Below are 18,884 nucleotides of genomic sequence, written 5' to 3'. Positions count from 1 at the left end.
TACTTTTTGCTAACCCAACTTCACCATTGTCTTTTTTCCTAATTACATTAAGTGAGAAATTATGAAAAATCCCTAATTAGAAAATTAATTCAATCCAAATGTGGTGTATCATAAGAGATTTGTGTTTACCATTAATTCTTTCCGGTCCGTTAAAAACAATTCCTTAATGAGGTATTTCAACTCTAAAGTCGAGTTGAAAAAGAAAAAACATATTTTTTTTTTGCGAGCATGAAAAACAAAATATTAAAGAATAGGTATTACCCAAATTCTTAAGCAGATTTCAAATACCTATACACAAAAACACAATTAATTTTTCAACCAAAAAACTTCTGACCAATTTTTCCTTACAAATTTAATTTTTTTTAATTTTAATTGAAAATCCGGGTGTGAATAAGATATATGTCACTTTGGCATGAGATGATTAAAAAGTACCACCTTCCGTACCATCAAGCAACGAGCTGCCCGATGCGGACACTTCTCTGCCCAATTTGACTGTAAACCTAATTTTCATTATATTCCTTTCACAAATGAGTTAATTATTCTGTTATACTATCTGGATCTTTAATATAAGATCTTATTTAATTTTTATTTTGATTATAAATATAAGATTTTAATTTGTTTCGTCTCTCATATTTGTTCATTTTTTTCAAAATAATTTTTCTAATAATGATAGTTCTAAATAACAAACTTGATTAGCAAGGATATTTTAGGAAAAATAACATCTATTCATTACAAATATTACCTCCGGTCCTAATTATAAGAGCCAGCTGACTAATTTTGAGGAGATTAAGAAAGTAAGTTAAGTTAGTTATTTGTCCTAAATATGTGTTGTTTTTCCTAAAATATCCTTACTGATAAAGCGTATTGACTAAAACTATCATTATTAGAAGGGCTACTTTGGAAAAAAAATATATACATATGAGAGACAAAATAGATTGGGGTCTTATATTTAGGACCAAAATAAAAGTCAAACAGGGTCTTATATTAAGGACCAGAGGTAGTATCTAACTTAACTAAGTTCTTTAATCTTCACAAATGTGTTAATTATTATGTTATACTATCTCGGTCCTTAATATAAGATCTTATTTAATTTTTATTTTGATCCTAAATATAAGACCCCAATCTATTTTGTCTCTCATATTTATTCATTTTTTTCCAAGATAATTTTTCTAATAATGATAGTTTTAGATAACAAATTTGATTAGTAAGGATATTTTAGAAAAAGTAACATTTATTCATTACAAATAACCAACTTAACTAAATTCTTTAATCTTTTCAAATTAGTTAACTGAGTCTTATAATTAGGACCGGAAGTACTATATTGTTATAATTCTTGCGATTATTCTTAATTTTTTGTTGTCGTTGCTATCTTTACAAAATTGGAGAAATCTAGATAGAACCGAACAGACAGGAATGTGACATGGTTGTTAGTTACCCAACGTCGGAAAGTCTTGGCTTTCAAACTAATCATCATCTGCATTCCCACTATATTTTTATTAATGACCTGAAAGCCATCTCTCAACCATCTTTTCATAATAATATTCCTTTCTTACTTACTTAACCAATATTCACTCGTTTTTTTCGTTTTCCAACAAATAGTCTCATCTTTGATATTGTTTGATGCAAACAAGGATGACAGTAAATATTCGAAAACTACATTTTAACTTGTTTCTTTCACGATCTATGGTATAAGATATATAATTATAGACTCTCAACCGACATAATTAACTTACTTATCAACATTTTAAATTTTACTGTACTTATGAATATGTTGTGACCATGCTTCTTAGGGCCAATCGAAGTGCATATAATTAATTTGTCAGCAAACTTGAGAATATATATGCTTAGTTCATGTACTATCTCTGATCCTAAATATAAGGGCTATTTGACTAATTTGAGTAGATTAAGAAAATAAGTTAAGTTAATTATTTATAATAAATAGGTATTGTATTTCCTAAAATATCCTTGACAATCAAATTTATTGGTTAGAACTACTATTATTAGAAAGAATATCTTGAAAAAAAATAAATATGAGAGACAAAATGAATTAGAATTTTATAGTTATTACCAAAATAAAAGTCAAACGATATCTTTTATTAAGAAGGGAAGGGAGTATATATGAACCCCTTATATTAGTATCATATATGTTTTTTTTTTGTAACAATTAATATCAAATATGTTAATATTTCTTAATCCTCCATATTAGGTTGAAACTGTATGTCTAATTTCTTTAGTTTGGCACACGAACCTCAAATTACCCTCTGAACTTGTCATATAATCATCGAAGTTGTGATATTGCATATAGTGAGTGAATTTTGGTATATAATTCTATGGGAGAAATTTTAATACAGATAGTGAATGATTTGGTGCAATGAACCCTAATTAACAAATCAAAACGTATAGTTAGTAAAGATTTTTTGTTCACCAAGATTGGATTGGAAATATTCGAGTTATATTGAATTTGTATGCCAAATAAGTAGCAAAACTACATTAATTTTTTTGGCCAAAACAAAACTACATTAATTTAAAGTATGTAATATATAAATTCTTTATTTTTGCCCTTTTTTACATATTACTCCTCTGATCCTATTTATAGGATAGAGAGAGAAGGTATTTTTTAATTCTATTTATAGAGTATTGAAAGAAATTTTTTGTATCGATATACAATTTTACTTCTCATTTATTATTGTGTTGACTTTGTTTATATAAGGTATAATGTATGTTAAATAGGGATAAAGTTAGAAAGTCATTAAATTTTAAATGAAAATTAATGAAATTTAAGGTTTTATTTGGTCTAGGTGAAACATATTAGAAATACCTTATAAATAGAACTAGAGGAGTAATTTCTTGTTGGCCGTTGAGAATAATGGACAAGAAAGTTAATCAAACCAGAAATTATTATATGTGTGTGTGTGTTCTAATAATTTAAAGAGAGAAACACTACAAAAAACAGGAAATTAGTGACGGAATTTAGCGACGGAATTTTCCGTCATGAATCCTTTACAAATTCTAGCGACAGAATTTAGTGACGAAAAATTTCCATCACTAAATTAGCTAGGGATTAGTGACCGAATTATATTCCGTTACTAAATTAGCAACGGATCAGTGACGGAATTTTATTCGGTCACTAAATTCTATCAAAAGTCCATCACTAATTTTGTTTTAAATGATTAGTGACAGAAGTTAGTGATGGAATTTTTCTTTCACTAGTTTCCGTCACTAATCTGTCGCTAACTCTAATCATAAAACATTTTGTGACGAAAATTAGCGATGGGATTTTTTCATCACTAATTTTCATCACTAATCTGTTGCTAAATCCCATCACAAAACATTTTGTGACGGAAATTAGTCACGGAATTTTTCCATTACTAATCCGCTACTAATCCGTTGCAAAAAATATAATATAAATATATAATAATTATTTTTTAAAATTATTATTCAAATAAAAATATAAAATATCATATTTTAAAATAATATACTCCTCCGGTCCTTATTATAAGACCTAATTTAACTTTTTATTTGGTTCTAATTATAAGACCCAATCCATTTTGTTTCTTATATTTATGCATTTTTTTCCAAGATAATCCTTCTAATAATGATAGTTTTAGCTAATATACTTAATTAGCAAGGATATTTTAGGAATGACAACACTTATTTATTATAAATAACCAACTTAACTTACTTCCTTAATCTCCTCAAATAAGTCAATTGGGTCTTATAATTAGGACCGGAGGAGTATTATATAAAACTTAAAACATAAAATATTATAAAAGAAAATAAAAATATACAGTATACAACTTGTTATTTCGTTAAATATATGACTAAAAATATAAATTATTAATTTTTTTGCTAATATATAAAAGTTAAATTCAAATAGATAATAATATATTAAATTATATAATATATATTAAATTATGTATATAATATTTATTATATATATTTGTATTTGTTATTAGAAATATTATATATTTATTTTTGTATAAAAATTTTGCAGGTACTTCTCAGCTTAACTGGCAAAGGTTTTAGTACGGGTGTAGAAGGTCCCAGGATCAAACCAAAACTCATTCACAAAATTGAGCCAATTTGTTACGTGGCGATGATATGGCAGCTCACAATGATGGACACGTGGCGATTACATAAATGAAAAGATGACATGGCAATATGGGGAGAGAGGGTTGATGAGGTGGTGGTCGGTGATGATGTGGAAGCTCACAATGATAGACACGTGGCGGTGACATGGCAACAGGGGAGAGAGAGGATTGATGAGGTGGTAGATGACGTGGCAACACGGGAGAGAGAGGGTTGATGAGGTGGCAGCCGTTGATGAGGTGGCGGTCACAAACATGACATGTGGCGCAATTAATTATTGCCATGTGGTATTTTAAATTTACAAAATAAAAAAAATTAGTGACGGATTTGTGACGGAAAATTCACGCACAAATTTGTGACGGAATTTTCCATCACAAATCCGTCGCTATTTTGTGACAGAATTTTTATGGGATCTTCGTCATGAATTTGCGATGGAAAATTTCTGTAACTAATTTCTGTCAATTAGCGACGGAATTTTGAATTCTGTCACTAATTATTTAGTGATGGTGGAATTAGTGATGTAAAAAATTCTGGATTTTAACTAAATTCTATCGCTAATCCGTCACTAATTTTGATTAGTGATGGAAATTCCGTCACTAAATTCTGTCACTAATTTGATGTTTTTTTGTAGTGAAAGAAAAGTCACTTAAATTTATTAACTTCACCTAATTGATTGTACTTGTTGGATTGCATATGTTCCATGAATATATCTTAGTTGGCAACATTAATTCCCCCCAGAAACATTAACAGGTTTAACGCCATCTAATTGGTTAACATAACTTTCTGTAGGTTAATGCTAAATTAGTTATAGTAGATGCAGAAAGGAGCTTCTAAACTTCACATGACACAACCAATCACCTTATCACTCGGGATACATTCTTAAGCAGGTAAGATATCTATTAAACATAGGTAATTTAAGTAATAAATAGGGAAAATTTCACTGTGGGACCGCAGGAGACAATTAATTTCAAAGAGCTCCCAAAACTTTCTGAAATTTCACTGCAGAACCAAGGGGGCAAACTGATATTAATTCCACAACGAAAATGACGCTATTGCCCCTCATAATACTTATTGCAGGGTGACATGTAAATGGACTAATTTCAGTTGTAAATAAAGGTATGCATGTTGCAAATTGACTAGTCCCACTTACAAATGGGCTCTCTCACACTTATTCACTCACATGCACCTTTTTCAGGTGAATGAGGTGATATATAAATGGACTAATTCTAATTGTAAATAAATGTATGTATGTTGCAAATTGACTAATTCCACTTGCAAATGGGCGCTCCCACACTTGTTCACTCACGGAGACCTTTTTCAGGTAAAAGAAGTGACATGTAAATAGACTAATTTCAGTTGTAAATAAATATATGTATATTGCAAATTGTCTAGTCCCACTTGCAAATGAGCTGTCCCACACTTGTTCACCCACACACATTCTTTAGGTGAAGAAGGTAATATGTAAATGGACTAATTTTAATTGTAAATATATCTATGCATGTTGTAAATTATTTAACCTCACTTGCAAATGGGTTCTCCCACACTTGTTCACATGAGGGGCAATAGAGTCATTTTCTTTGTAGAATTAATATCAGTTTGCCCCCTTGGTCCTGCAGTGAAATTTCAGAAAGTTTTGGGGGCTCCTTGAAATTAATTGTCTTCTGCGGTCCTACAGTGAAATTTTCCCTAATAAATATATATGTACGTAGCAAAGCATGCTCTTTCTTGTAGAACTAACAAATTTTGACACACCCACCAGCCTGTACAAATATAGTATAAACTGAGACTGATTAATGTGTGTGTATGTGGAACAACTTACGTTCAACGACAACTTCTGTTGATCAATATATATATATATATATATATATATAATTAGATGGCTTAATGCATGTACCTATAATAATAAATCAAGTTTATTCAGGATAAATAAAAATGTGTTAGAAATAAGTACAGCTTTACGTGACATGCAAGACAACATGGCATAACTAGAAGCTTTGTCTGTTTTCTCTTATTTTCCAAGGATACTTGCTCGCTCCACTAACCTACCTAACTGAGTAAAAACGACGTGGTAGCAATGTCTGGTTGGGTCTGCCTATAAAACTGTGCGTTGGCTGGTCGTCCATGAATGCAACTGAAGCAAACCACATCTTCTTATACAAGATAAGACATAGAGAGTGAGAGATCAGGTGAAGCAGAAGAAGAAGGAGACCGATCTATCTCTCTGAAAGTCGAAACAAATGGATTCTTCTTGGGGTCGATTTCTACTTCTCATTCTCTGCATTCTTCCTGTTATGGTTGAGTGCAGAGTGAGGCACTACAAATTCAATGTGAGTATCAATCAACTTAATTGTACGCTTTAATCATACACTTTTTGTGCCGTTTTAGAGGGCTTCAGAACTTGGAAGCTTGTAGTAACATACTGTGAGGTGATTGAATAATGCTTGAATAATTAAGCTTTATTCCACCATCTTTTTCATGAACACTTTTCTGAATAACATTTGTGACAAGAAGTGAATGGTTTGCGTTTGTTTTGAAGTTAAAGAGACCCCCATACATAATATAAGTTTAATTGTAAGAAGCAACCAGAGACATGTTGTTCCATTTTACGTACGTTGTTTTGAAACATAAGCTAACTGTAGTACAAACACAGAGGTTAAGTACGTGATTCAGAAGAGTTGTTTTGGTTCGATTATGCATTAAGCTTATTTTAAAAATCTTGCCCCAAAATAAATGCTTCGAAGGAAAAAAAATGCGGGGTAGATTAGCTTGTAGAATAATTTAGAGTATAGTCATCATCATGCTGGATTTGGACTCTCGACGAAATGAAAACACTATCGAGTCGAGATATGGATTTCAACTATGGATATTAGTTGGAGATTTCGTTTTTCATTTAGTTTTATCAATTTTGTGTCGAATTTGATCACATTGTGAGATGGTGTTATGTGTTACGTACCGAACACTTAGTACATTACATAATATAGCCCGGTGGCTATTTATCACATATATCAACATTTTCTTGATTAAAGTGACAGCTATTTTTAGTTTAAAAAGTACGGCGAGAGCTAATAATAAAATTCATGTTGTAATAATCACTGATTAGTTCACCAAATCATCAAGTAATCTAAGTTGATTTCCGTAAAATTTTAAAATTTGTAGATAGTTTGTCAAGAGAAGATAAGAAAGTTGAAGAAAAAGCATATACAACCTCCAGTCTTTAATATAAGATCTTATTTAATTTTTATTTTAGTCCTAAATATAAGACCTCTATCCACTCTTTTTTCATATTTATTCATTTTTCCCCTAAAATAATCCTTCTAATAATAGTAATTCTAGCCAATAAATTTGATTAGTAAGGATATTTTAGAAAAGACAACACCTATTAACTTATTTCTTTAATTTACTCAAACTAGTCAATTAGCTCTTATATTTGAGATTGGAGTTGGTACTTCTTACATAATTTCATGCTGCGTGCGTTCCTGTTTCAATGATCTCTAAATTTTACAATACCTCTATAATGTAAAAATTCATCAAAAACCTTATACCAACAATTTATTTGGTAATTTTTTACTTCTATATTTCAATTCTTTTTTAAAAGAAAGTTTTATGTGAATTCAAACCAGAAACACAGCTCACATTTTAAAAACAGTTAATTACTTGGAATGTAAAGCCCGTTAAATCACCACGTAATTTTGCCCAACGTAAATCACCACCTAATTATGGTTTATTAGTCACTTGTTCCACCCACAAGCACTTTGCTTGCTCTATATTTCTGCATTCAAACTTACATACTGCTCTCTATATGTGGTTGCAGGTAGTTAAGAAGAACTACACAAGGTTATGTTCAAGCAAATCCATAGTTACCATCAACGGGAAATTCCCAGGACCTACAATTTACGCAAGAGAAGATGACAATGTATTGGTCAGAGTTAGCAATCATGTCAATGTTAATGTTACCATCCATTGGTATGTAAGGCACACATTTGTTTGAAGCCCATAAACTTAATTAGAATCCAAGAGAAAGAGAATAACAAGCTTGTTTTGGACTTGTAGGCACGGCGTCCGGCAACTGCGAACCGGTTGGTCTGATGGACCGGCGTACATCACACAGTGTCCTATCCAGCCAGGGCAAAGCTATCTCTACAACTTCACACTCACAGGGCAAAGAGGGACACTCTTTTATCACGCACATGTTAACTGGCTAAGGTCAACGGTGCATGGTGCCGTAGTTATATTGCCAAAACGTGATGTTCCTTATCCTTTTCCAAAACCAGATGATGAACTTGTTGTAGTACTAGGTGAGCCAAAACATGTGTGCATATATAATATATATATTCATTTATATATTTCCCTTTATTTTACGTACGTTTTTCCAAGACCAATCTCTGACTCTGTCCCTCCATATTTGCAGGAGAATGGTGGAAATCTGATACTGAAGCTGTCATCAATGAAGCTTTGAAATCAGGATTGGCACCAAATGTCTCAGATGCTCATACCATTAATGGCCTTCCAGGGGCTGTGGCTAATTGTTCCTCACAAGGTACTCTTCCCTATTAATTAATTGTTCCAATATATATGTATATGTACGTAGAGTAGGTTTCACCTATACTAAGTAAACATGAATGTTTGTGTTCTTTTGTGTAGAAGTGTACAATCTTCCAGTGGAGAAGGGGAAGACCTACTTGTTAAGACTTGTCAATGCTGCACTTAATGAGGAGCTTTTCTTCAAGATTGCTGGCCATACTCTCACTGTAGTGGAAGTTGATGCCTCTTATGTAAAGCCCTTCAAGATTGACACAATCATTATAGCTCCAGGCCAAACCACTAACGTCCTCTTAAACGCAGACCAAAAATCTGGAAAATACTTAGTTGCAGCTTCTCCTTTCATGGATGCTCCAGTAGCTGTAGACAACGTAACTGCTACTGCAACTGTTCATTACACAGGCATTAATTCTGCTGCTACTACAGTTCTCACAAACCCCCCTCCTAAAAATGCAACACAAGTTGCTAATAAATTCATTGACTCCCTCAAAAGCTTGAATTCCAAAAAATACCCAGCAAAAGTCCCTCTGAAGATTGACCATTCACTGTTCTTCACGGTTGGATTAGGAATTAACCCATGCCCATCCTGTAAACCAGCAAATGGGAGTAGAGTTGTTGCTTCTGTGAACAATGTGACTTTTGTTATGCCAACCACTGCCTTACTTCAAGCCCACTATTTCAACATCCCTGGGGTTTTCACCACAGATTTCCCTGCTAAGCCACCTCATGTGTTTAATTACACAGGTGCTGGTCCTGCAAGTTTGCAGACTACAAGTGGAACAAGGCTTTACAGGCTTCCTTTTAATTCTACAGTGCAACTGGTTCTACAAGACACTGGGATTATTGCACCAGAAAGCCACCCCATTCATCTTCACGGGTTTAATTTCTTTGTTGTGGGAAGAGGAATAGGGAATTATGACCCTAAAAATGATCCTAAGAACTTCAACCTTGTTGACCCTGTTGAGAGGAACACTATTGGATTGCCCTCTGGAGGCTGGACTGCTATTAGATTCAGAGCGGATAATCCAGGTATAAGTTTTGGTTCCTGCTTATTTGACTCTGCTTCAAGCATTGCAAATTTGGTCATGTCATCTTAAAAAAGTTTTGACATTTCAAGTCCAAACTTGAATTTCTTGACATTTTGTTTTTATGTTTTTCTAACTCTATGTTCTTTGCAGGAGTGTGGTTCATGCACTGTCATTTTGAGGTGCACACGACTTGGGGATTAAAGATGGCATTTTTGGTGGATAATGGAAAAGGTCCCAAACAGTCATTGATACCACCTCCTAAAGATCTTCCTAAATGCTGATACACCCACTTAACAAATGAGAGAACTTGTTCAACCCAAGTTAAATAAATTAATCGAGCCAGCAATTTGTTGTTCTTACACACACATTTTTTTCCCCTTATTTTTAGAGATTCAGAATTGGAGTCAACAAGTGTATGCTTTTACTGTATAATGAAATCCAAACGTGATATACCTTATGTTGCTTGTGTTCCCTTTGACATTTTCACTTTAATAATGCTTGCATTAAGAATTTAATATTGTATTAAATTAGGTGAAGGTTCCATAAATTTACAATAAAATCAACACTAGAAATGCCTTTAGAATACATCCCCTGAAAACAAACTACAGCTTATGCAGCTTATAAACGATAGTTACAGCAACTTTCTCCAAAAAATTGGAGGTTCCACTAATGACTGGGTGCCACGATGGAAACTGAAAAATTACTTTACACAGGAAATATATACACCTTCTCTGTGTGTGTGTGTGTGTGTATCTTTGTGTAACTTCAGAGACAGCTTCCTTTAGCCATCTTCGTAACAGAGAAAGCTATTCCACACAAAATACTGGCAAGTTACTAGTTTAAGGAAACACAAAACACAACCCAAGAAAACAATTAAGAATTCAATAATATCAAATGAAAATACGAGAATCACCTAAAACTGACCTAAATAAGTGACATAAAGGGAGAGAAGGTGGCCTCTGATTAAGAAGGGAAGTGATGAGACCTTCTCTGATCATAAGGCCCATGTGCTGGCCATCATCAACAGTATGGTCATTTTGGAAGATAGCCCTTCTCATTAGGAGCAGATACTTTGCCAACTGTACCAAGAACTACTTAAAACAGAGAGGCACTTAAGCATTCGTTATGAAAATGTAAAATAGAAAGTAAAAATAGGAATTGCCATAGCAAGATTGAGTTAGAGGAGTTACACAATGTCAGTAATCATGATGATTCAAAATCTCAGTTGCTTCATTTACAAAGTGGTGGACCAATGCGATAAAGCTTATACTTAGCCTACTTGCAGTTACGCCCCAAATCCGGAAGACCCAACCCAACAGCCCAATTGAGAGAACAAGCATGTACTGTTAGTAGAGATATGAAACTTGAAGAATTAAAAGGTGTCACTCTGTTCCTTATTATAAGTCACTTGTATCCTAAACCCGCAAACCAAGAAATACATTAAATTAACCAGTTTTTGTTTTCATATTAACCCTTATTAAAAGTTGAGAGAGAAAGGGGGAGGGAATGGATTACATAGGAAATGAAAAATTAAGAGAGAGATGGAGAGAGAGATTAATTAATTTTTTATTAAATTAATAGGGGTAAAATTGGAAAAAGATCATTAATTATACTACAAATGACTTATATTTTAAACAAACTTTTGGGATACAAGTAACCCATAATAAGAAATAGAGTGGTAAGCACAATAACCGAACTCATGGACATCAAATAAGGCTTTGACCTTTGTTAGGGTCAAAGTTTTAGGAGAATAAAGATCTTCACGGATTTCACGGAAGCTCTTTGACGACATCCTAACTTGAACATCCATGATAGAAACCACCCGGTGTTCGGTGCAGTTGATGATATAAGAATGATAATGATGCGTGATTCGAAGGTTACTAAGGAGCATATTTATTGAGAATTGCAAAAGCATGCTTTATTCCAATGACCTGATTGGGGACCTTCTTAGGCCACATTTGGATTTCCGTTGGAGATGGCAAAAGCACGTGAGGAAGTGTGAAACTGAAGTTTGTAGCTTATTATAACTTAATTGGTTGTTTGGATGGGCTTCTACACTAACTGACTTATGGGAGGAAATGGCATTCGTTGGAAATGCTGGCAAAGTAACTTCTGGACTATTTGAAAATGCAATCTACTGTTAGGATTGCATCAAATAAGCATTGAAATTTTCACCTATCAATTTTACCCCCCATATTTGACCGAGCTCTTCTCCTCTTCAAACAGAAAGTGCTTGTGCTACTCAAACTGTGAAAGCATTCAGCCGTGGTTCTACCTCCCTCACTCTCGGCACTTCAACTCTCCGTCTGTCACTCTCACCAGTGTCTCCATCTATCGCTCTAGCCAGCTCTTCTCCCTCCATCACTGTTACCACAACAGACGTCAAAAATAGATCTACCTTTCTCTTCTTCCCTCTGGCCGATCTTCTCCCTCCATCACTGTTGCCAGCGCATTGGGACTTCTCGCGAACGAAACACTTGAAAAGGCCTCCCTTTCTTGTTTCGTCAGCGTGGTAGGAGTTTGTTCAGTCTGCATTGCCTCCCTTTATTCAATCCAGATCAGTGTTGTACTCCTTGTCTCTTCTTCCGTTTGCATGGCCACTGGTGTTCTTGATTCTTCAACATTGCTCAATCGTGGTTTGTTGTGTAGTGTTGGGATATAGGTACGTAGTTAGATAACCAGATCTAGACCTCTATTCTTTGATTGATCGATTTCCCTTCTGGCTATCAGTGACTCTGTTAATGACTCTGGCTATGTGATTGATTTGTGGATTTGACCATTTGTGACTCTGTTAATGAACTACCATTTGCATTTCCTGAGTGATGGCATCTTACTTTTGGAAATCTATTGATTTATGTTGCGAATGACCTCTGTTCAATTTGTGATGAGGCATCCTAATGCCGACAGTGTGAGATTTCTATGGGTTCAAAAATTTGTGGGTTTATACTAGTTATTTGTTCAATGATTTTGTTAATTGTAATCATTTAAAATTATTTGTTTTCTGTTTGAAACATGTTGAAGTATAAAATGGACAAGATTGGTGAATTTTAATAATTTTATTCTATTAAAGTTTTTAAATATCATTAATGAATTTTAAGATTTTGTATTTTGAAAAGAAATACTGGAGTTGATTATTTCTTAATGAAATATATAGGATGAGAGAGTACCAATTAGGGGTGGAAACAGGCCAAGCCAGGCCTCACCCTTAACAGGCCTAGCCTGTGGTGAGGCCTGTTGGCCTGAGCCTGGCCTGCGGCTTGTGAAAGGCCTTTGAATCGGCCTGAGCTTGGCCTGTAATTTGGCCTGGCTTGGCCTGTGGCCTGTTAAAAGGCCTGTTTTTTTAATAAATTTTAAACACACATAAATCAATTTAAAATTATAATAATTCAACCTAATTGATCTAAAATACAAACAAAAAATATGAAATTATCAAATTAACACAATTTGTAAAACATGTCCCCTTAGGCCCAAAAAAAATCTAATATGAAAAATTATTAGAAAACATAATTTCATTCTAATATAAAAATATCACTTCATCTCATCTCTAGTATAAAAATTAATTGATGACTAGATCTAATTTAAAATATGAAACATCCTTAATCCCTTTTATATTTTAAATTTATCATTTATTCAGACTAATTTATTAACAAAATGATATTTGATCCTATTGTTACATATGGTTGTTTTAAACAAATATTATAGTTATTATAATTTATTGATTTATTTAAATTAATTAAGTAACTATTATAATAAGAATTAGATTAAGCACACATATATACGGTCTAAAACATAATAGGTCAATTCTATATATATATATATATATATATTCTATAAGCATGGATAAAATAAATGATGCTTTTTTTTTTAATGCACGTATGTTTTCTTTCTCTGTTCAAATATGTGTTATTATACATATATTAATTATTTTTATTATAGAGAATAGAAATGAAATTCTGAACACGCAATTAATGGTGTGCGCAGTCTCTCTCCTTGAGAGTTTTTTCTCTCGTTGTGAGAGTGTGAGGTGCCGTTATCCTTGGTGGCGTGAGTGTACGGACTCCACCCACTGTGGTGTTCCGATAGAGTTTTGTCTCAGCTCCTGCTGTGGGTTCCGAGATTTGTGAGCTGTGAGAGTAGTGTGCTTCCAGGTTCGTTTAGAGCATCTAGCTTTGGTGAACGGAGGTGGGAGGTTAGAAGGGAGGGGAAACGATGGCGAAGAAGAACCATTCTTCAAGTAGTCGTGGCCCGAGACTGAATGTGGTATGGAAAGAGGATGAAGTTTGTGCTAGTACTAATCCTATGCTTATTGGCAAAGTCATTTCGGAGAAGGGAATTAGTAAGCGATCGGTGGTAGCGACAATCCGTAAGGGATGGAACCTAAAGGAAGATACAGAGCTTGTTGAAATGGGTGATGATTTAATTGTCTTCACCTTTGCTAATATGCAAGATGAATTCCATCTGCTTAAGGGGCGACCCTGGTCTATTCAAGGTGCGTTGATGAGTATTCAGAATTGGTCCGAGTTGATGGTCTTGGATGAAGTCTCTTTTAACAAAACACCATTCTGGGTTCAGTTCTATAACATACCTCTTGGTATTTTAGAACTTGAAGAAAATATTTGCCGTATGGGGAACTTAGTTGGAGACTTGGTCTGGTATGAGAAACCAAAAAGTAGATGGTAAATACCATCGAAGCTTTGGCCGTGCTAGGGTGCTGGTTGATATTAACGATCCTTTGGTTTATGGATTCTGGGTTGATAGACCGGGAAACTCTGAAGTTTGCGTCCATGTGAAATATGAACGACTTCAATCATTCTGCTACCAGTGTGGTTTAATCGGACATGATAGTCAAACCTGTAGGAGGGAAATGGTGGTAAATGAAAAGGGGGAGAATGTATATGGCCCTTGGCTCTCTGCAGGTGAAGAAAGGGATAGAGAAGATGCGATGGTCAAATATGCAGCGGATTGGTGTAAGGAAGATGGTCGGAAGACGTCGGCGCTTGCTATGCATAACCAAAAGGCGCGTGATAGGAATAAAGACAAATTCAGTTATGCAAACAATAATAGTGCGCGTCAATCGGGTCAGCAGGTACAGAGATGTTTGGGATGGAAGGAAGAGCCAGCTCCTTATGCTGAAATTTGGAATTGGACCTTGTGTGACTAAAGGAGTCCAAAGTCCCAAGATTCGGATTAACCCAATTATTGGGAAAAGCTCTCCTATTGGGATTCTGTTAAGTAAAAGCCCAGACCAGGAGGGATCAGTCTCTCCAATGGATAAAAAAACTGTTGACAGAGATGTGGAGTCAGTAGTGTCAGAAAAAGCTTTGACTCCTATTTCACAGTTGTCTCTAATTTCTGATGTTGCTAGGAAACTTAATAAAGTCAATCTAAAGAGAGGAAACAGTGAACCGGAGTCTCCAGTGATAGTAAAGAGAAGAAAACTCTTTAGTTCTCTAGAGGCCAAAGCCAGGAGTAGTGTCGAATCCAAAGCTCCTTATAAAAGCCCCTGTTAAAAGAGCTTTCGTAAATTGAAGCAAAGCTTGAGGTGTAAATAAGGTATTATTCCTAAACCATCTGATGATCAATCTAGAGGGGGAGAAATTGATTTTCCAGAGAGTTGGTTTGCCTTTAATGAGAATAATAGAAGATGTGATTCTACTGATATGGTTGAAGGTTCCGGTGGTTGTCCTACATCAGCCACCCAAGGGCCATGAGTATACTCGCTTGGAACTGCCAAGGGCTGGGGGTACCTTTGGCAGTTAAAGGCCTCAAAGAAGAGGTAAAGAAAAATAAACCTCAGATAGTTTTCTTAATGGAAACTAAGAAAAAAGAAAAATATTTGGAGCGTATTAGAAGAGAATGTCACTTTGATGAAAGTTGGTGTGTCCCCCCCATTGGTAAATCTGGAGGGCTGGCCCTCTGGTGGATTGACTCAGTTGTAATTAACATTTTGAGTAGTTCTAAAAATATAATCCATACTTCTATCTGCTCTACTAAGTGTGATTTACCGAAGCATGTTTCTTTTATTTATGGGCCACCAAAAGAATGTGACTGGCTAATAGGGGTGAGCAACAAACCCATTACCCGCTAGCCCGCCCATAACCCATGGATTTTTTGCCCATTTAAGCCCGCCCAATTAGCCCAAATAAGAGATTATAAACGGGCGGGCTTAAATGGGCGGGGTAGCCCATTAAACGGGTTGGGCTATGGGCAAGGTATTGGGCTGCCCATACCCGCCCATTTAAGTTTTAAGTTTTTTAAAATATTTTTATTTTTCATTTAATTGATGATATTGTTTCTCATTCATATTTTATCAAACCTTCATACTTGTCTAAGTTTTTATTTTATCCTTTAGGTAAAGTTGGAACTTTCAAAGTTTATGAGACTTTATGATTGGTGACTATTTTTATGATTTTATCAGACTTTAATTGTTTGCGAATCTAAGTGAGGTTGTGTGATTGAATATGGTTAATGTTATTTCATATTTGATTTGCTATTTGGCATGTAAAATTTATTGACAGCTTCATAAAGTTACATATATAAAATAATTATACTGAAAAAAAATTTAAAAAAATAAATGGGTTACCCCATAACCCGGTCAGCCCAAACGGGCTGCCCCGTAGCCCATTTAATATGGGCTAAATGGGCTACTACCGGGTTATGGGTTAGCCCATACCCATTTATGAATAAATGGGCGGGCTATGGGCTAACCTTCGGGTTAGCCCAGCCCGCCCATTGCTCAGCCCTACTGGCTAAGAGTATGGGACAAGGTGCGTAATATAGCGGGAGGTATTACAAACTCTTGGCTCTGCTTAGGCGACTTCAATGATCTTCTATCTCAACAGGAGAAACAAGGAGGTAACCCACACACTATCAGAAGAGTGCTTAATTTTCAACAATTTGTCTCTAACTGTGAGCTAATGGGTATTGAAGCTAAAGGTGCAAGATTCACTTGGTGTAATCAAAGAATTGGTGGTGACCATGTTAAAGAAAGGTTAGATCGTGCTCTCTGTAATGGTGACTTTAAAGAAGCTTTTCCAGAAGCCCTTGCTTTTCACCTAGAACCTGTTGCCTCTGATCATCATATGCTTCTAGTGGTTCTTCGATATGTAGATATTAGGACTTCAAAAGCCTTCAAATTTGAGGCTGTCTGGGCTTCTCATCTAGAGTTCGTGGATATAATAAAAGATTGTTGGTAGATAGAAGATGTTGAGGGATCTAATGGGGTGGTATCTTTTGTTAACTGTCTTAACAGTTGCAGAGTTAAACTTATTAAATGGAGCAAAGAGAAGTTTCCAAACAATAGGAAACTTATTGCCAATTTGATAGCAAAAATCGAAGATCTAAAGGCTGAAGTTTATATAGCTGAATCAAAGTGTAATATTGAGCATTTGACCTCTGAGTTAGAATCAGTGTGGCAAAGGGAAGAAGTTTATTGGTGGCAAAGAAGTAGATCTAATTGGCTGCAAGCTGGTGATTCAAACACTAAATTCTTCCATAGAACTACTGTGGTTCGAAGGCAACGGAATTTAATTGTTAAGTTGAAAGACAACCTGGATAACTGGAATGAGAAAGAAGATGAAATAGAGAGTTTAATTGCAGATTTCTACTCTTCTCTCTTTACCAGCAGCCCCCCAAGGCCACTTTGATACAGTCATCTATTACATTCAACCAAGAATCTCAGATTTCCAGAACCAATTGCTAACTCGGCCTATCTCAGAAATAGAGGTGAAAGAGGCTACTTTCCAGCTTGGAGCTTTTAAGGCACCGGGCCCTGATGGATTCAATGGTCACTTTTACCAAGTTTCCTGGAATGAGGTTAGAGTTTCTCTTCTCAAAATGGCTAGAAGTTTCTTTGAAAATGGTGATTTTGTAGGTCCTTTAAATGAAACAAACTTGATCTTAATACCCAAAGTTGATGTTCTTGAAATGATCTCTCAATTCAGACCAATTAGCTTATGTAATTTTGCTTATAAAATCATTGCTAAAGTTCTGGCTAATAGACTGAGAGTGGTTTTGGATAGTTGTATTTCTGAGCACCAAAGGGCTTTTGTCCCTAATAGACTTATCCAAGATAACAGTATAATTGTCCATGAAGCATTCCATTATCTAAAAAATAAGAATTCCGGAGATAAATTTGAATTGGCTTTGAAGATGGACATGAATAAAGCCTATGATAGGTTGGAATGGAATTTTATTGAAGAGGTTATGCTAAAGATGAATTTCTGCTCTAAATGGGTTAACTGGATCATGAATTGTGTTCGTAGTATAAAGTTTAATATCCAAATGTCAGGGAGAAAGATTACTTCTGTTATTCCTCAGAGGGGTCTTAGACAGGGAGATCCTCTCTCTCCTTATCTGTTCATTTTGGCTTCTGAAGCTCTTTTCTCTATGATATCCTTCCATTCTAGCCATAGCAACTTAACTGGAATCAACATTACTAGAGGTGGCCCAATAATCACTCATAGTTTGTTTGCTGATGATACTATCATCTTCCTAAAGGCTAACTTAGATGATTGTAGCCTATTTATGAAATTGTTGCAGGATTATTGTAATGTTTCGGGACAAAGGGTGAATTATGATAAATCTAGCCTTTTCTTCTCAAAGAACACTCCGGATGAAGTGAGGACTGATATTGTGGAATGTTTGAATATTGCTGAGGTGGACAACCCAGGAAAATACCTAGGTTTACCTATCCTTTGGGGTAAATCTAAAAATGCTGCTTTAGCCTATATCCGTGAGAAGATGGGTAGGAAAGTGCAAGGATGGAGGAAGAAATGCTTATCTTTTGCTGGCCATGAAACCATGATCAAAGCGGTAATAAGTGCTATTCCTATTTACCCAATGTCCTGTTTCAAATTTCCAAAAAAAATCTTGTAATGCTCTGGATAGTTTGGTGTCTAATTTCTTTTGGGGTGATGTGGACGGTACTGGTAGAATCCACTGGACATCCTGGAAAGCTTTAACCAAATCTAAAAAGGAAGGAGGATTGGGCTTTAAAGACTTTATGGGTTTCAATAATGCTTTACTTGCCAAAACTGCATGGCGTATTTTGCATAATCCTGACAGTCTCTGGGTTAGATTACTGAAGAGCATTTATTTTCCCAACTCCTCATTTATGAAAGCAATCAAAAGAATCCAAGGCCTCATGGGTCTAGGATAGTATTCTTGTAGGACGTGAATTCTTAAAAGAAAATATGTGTTGGCAGGTTGGTACTGGGCATTATATTG

At 34.9% G+C, this 18,884-nt stretch overlaps 1 protein-coding gene across 2 annotated transcripts; it reads left to right on the top strand.

Moving 5' to 3' along the window:
- The first annotated feature begins 6,212 nt into the window (after positions 1–6,212).
- LOC114730846 (laccase-4-like) lies at positions 6,213–9,948 on the top strand. Of its 2 annotated transcripts, none has more exons than XM_028917956.1 (6): positions 6,213–6,416; positions 7,901–8,052; positions 8,140–8,384; positions 8,498–8,626; positions 8,734–9,657; positions 9,807–9,948. In XM_028917956.1, the coding sequence occupies exons 1-6, from the start codon at positions 6,327–6,329 to the stop codon at positions 9,935–9,937; spliced, it is 1,671 nt and encodes a 556-aa protein (XP_028773789.1). In that variant the 5' UTR covers positions 6,213–6,326; the 3' UTR covers positions 9,938–9,948. The 2 variants fall into 2 exon arrangements, with proteins under 2 accessions (XP_028773789.1, XP_028773788.1); XM_028917955.1 differs by having other exon boundaries at positions 6,215–6,416; positions 8,731–9,657.
- The last annotated feature ends 8,936 nt before the right edge of the window (positions 9,949–18,884 follow it).

The sequence above is a fragment of the Neltuma alba genome, unplaced genomic scaffold, assembly GCF_004799145.2.
Source record: "Neltuma alba isolate B1F8T4 unplaced genomic scaffold, ASM479914v2 tig00012769_pilon, whole genome shotgun sequence".
In the NCBI taxonomy this organism is placed as follows: Eukaryota; Viridiplantae; Streptophyta; class Magnoliopsida; order Fabales; family Fabaceae; genus Neltuma; species Neltuma alba.
The sequence above is the reverse complement of the archived record's forward strand: the minus strand, read 5'-3'. Positions and strand labels throughout refer to the sequence as shown.

What these genes read in the sequence shown, in the direction of transcription:
- LOC114730846 (XM_028917955.1), top strand. Translation starts at nt 6,327, where the DNA reads ATGGATTCTTCTTGGGGTCGATTTCTACTTCTCATTCTCTGCATTCTT. An exon ending in TGAGGCACTACAAATTCAAT is followed by an intron (nt 6,417 to 7,900) that starts GTGAGTATCAAT and finishes ATGTGGTTGCAG; the next exon opens with GTAGTTAAGAAGAACTACAC. An exon ending in GGCTAATTGTTCCTCACAAG is followed by an intron (nt 8,627 to 8,730) that starts GTACTCTTCCCT and finishes TCTTTTGTGTAG; the next exon opens with AAGTGTACAATCTTCCAGTG.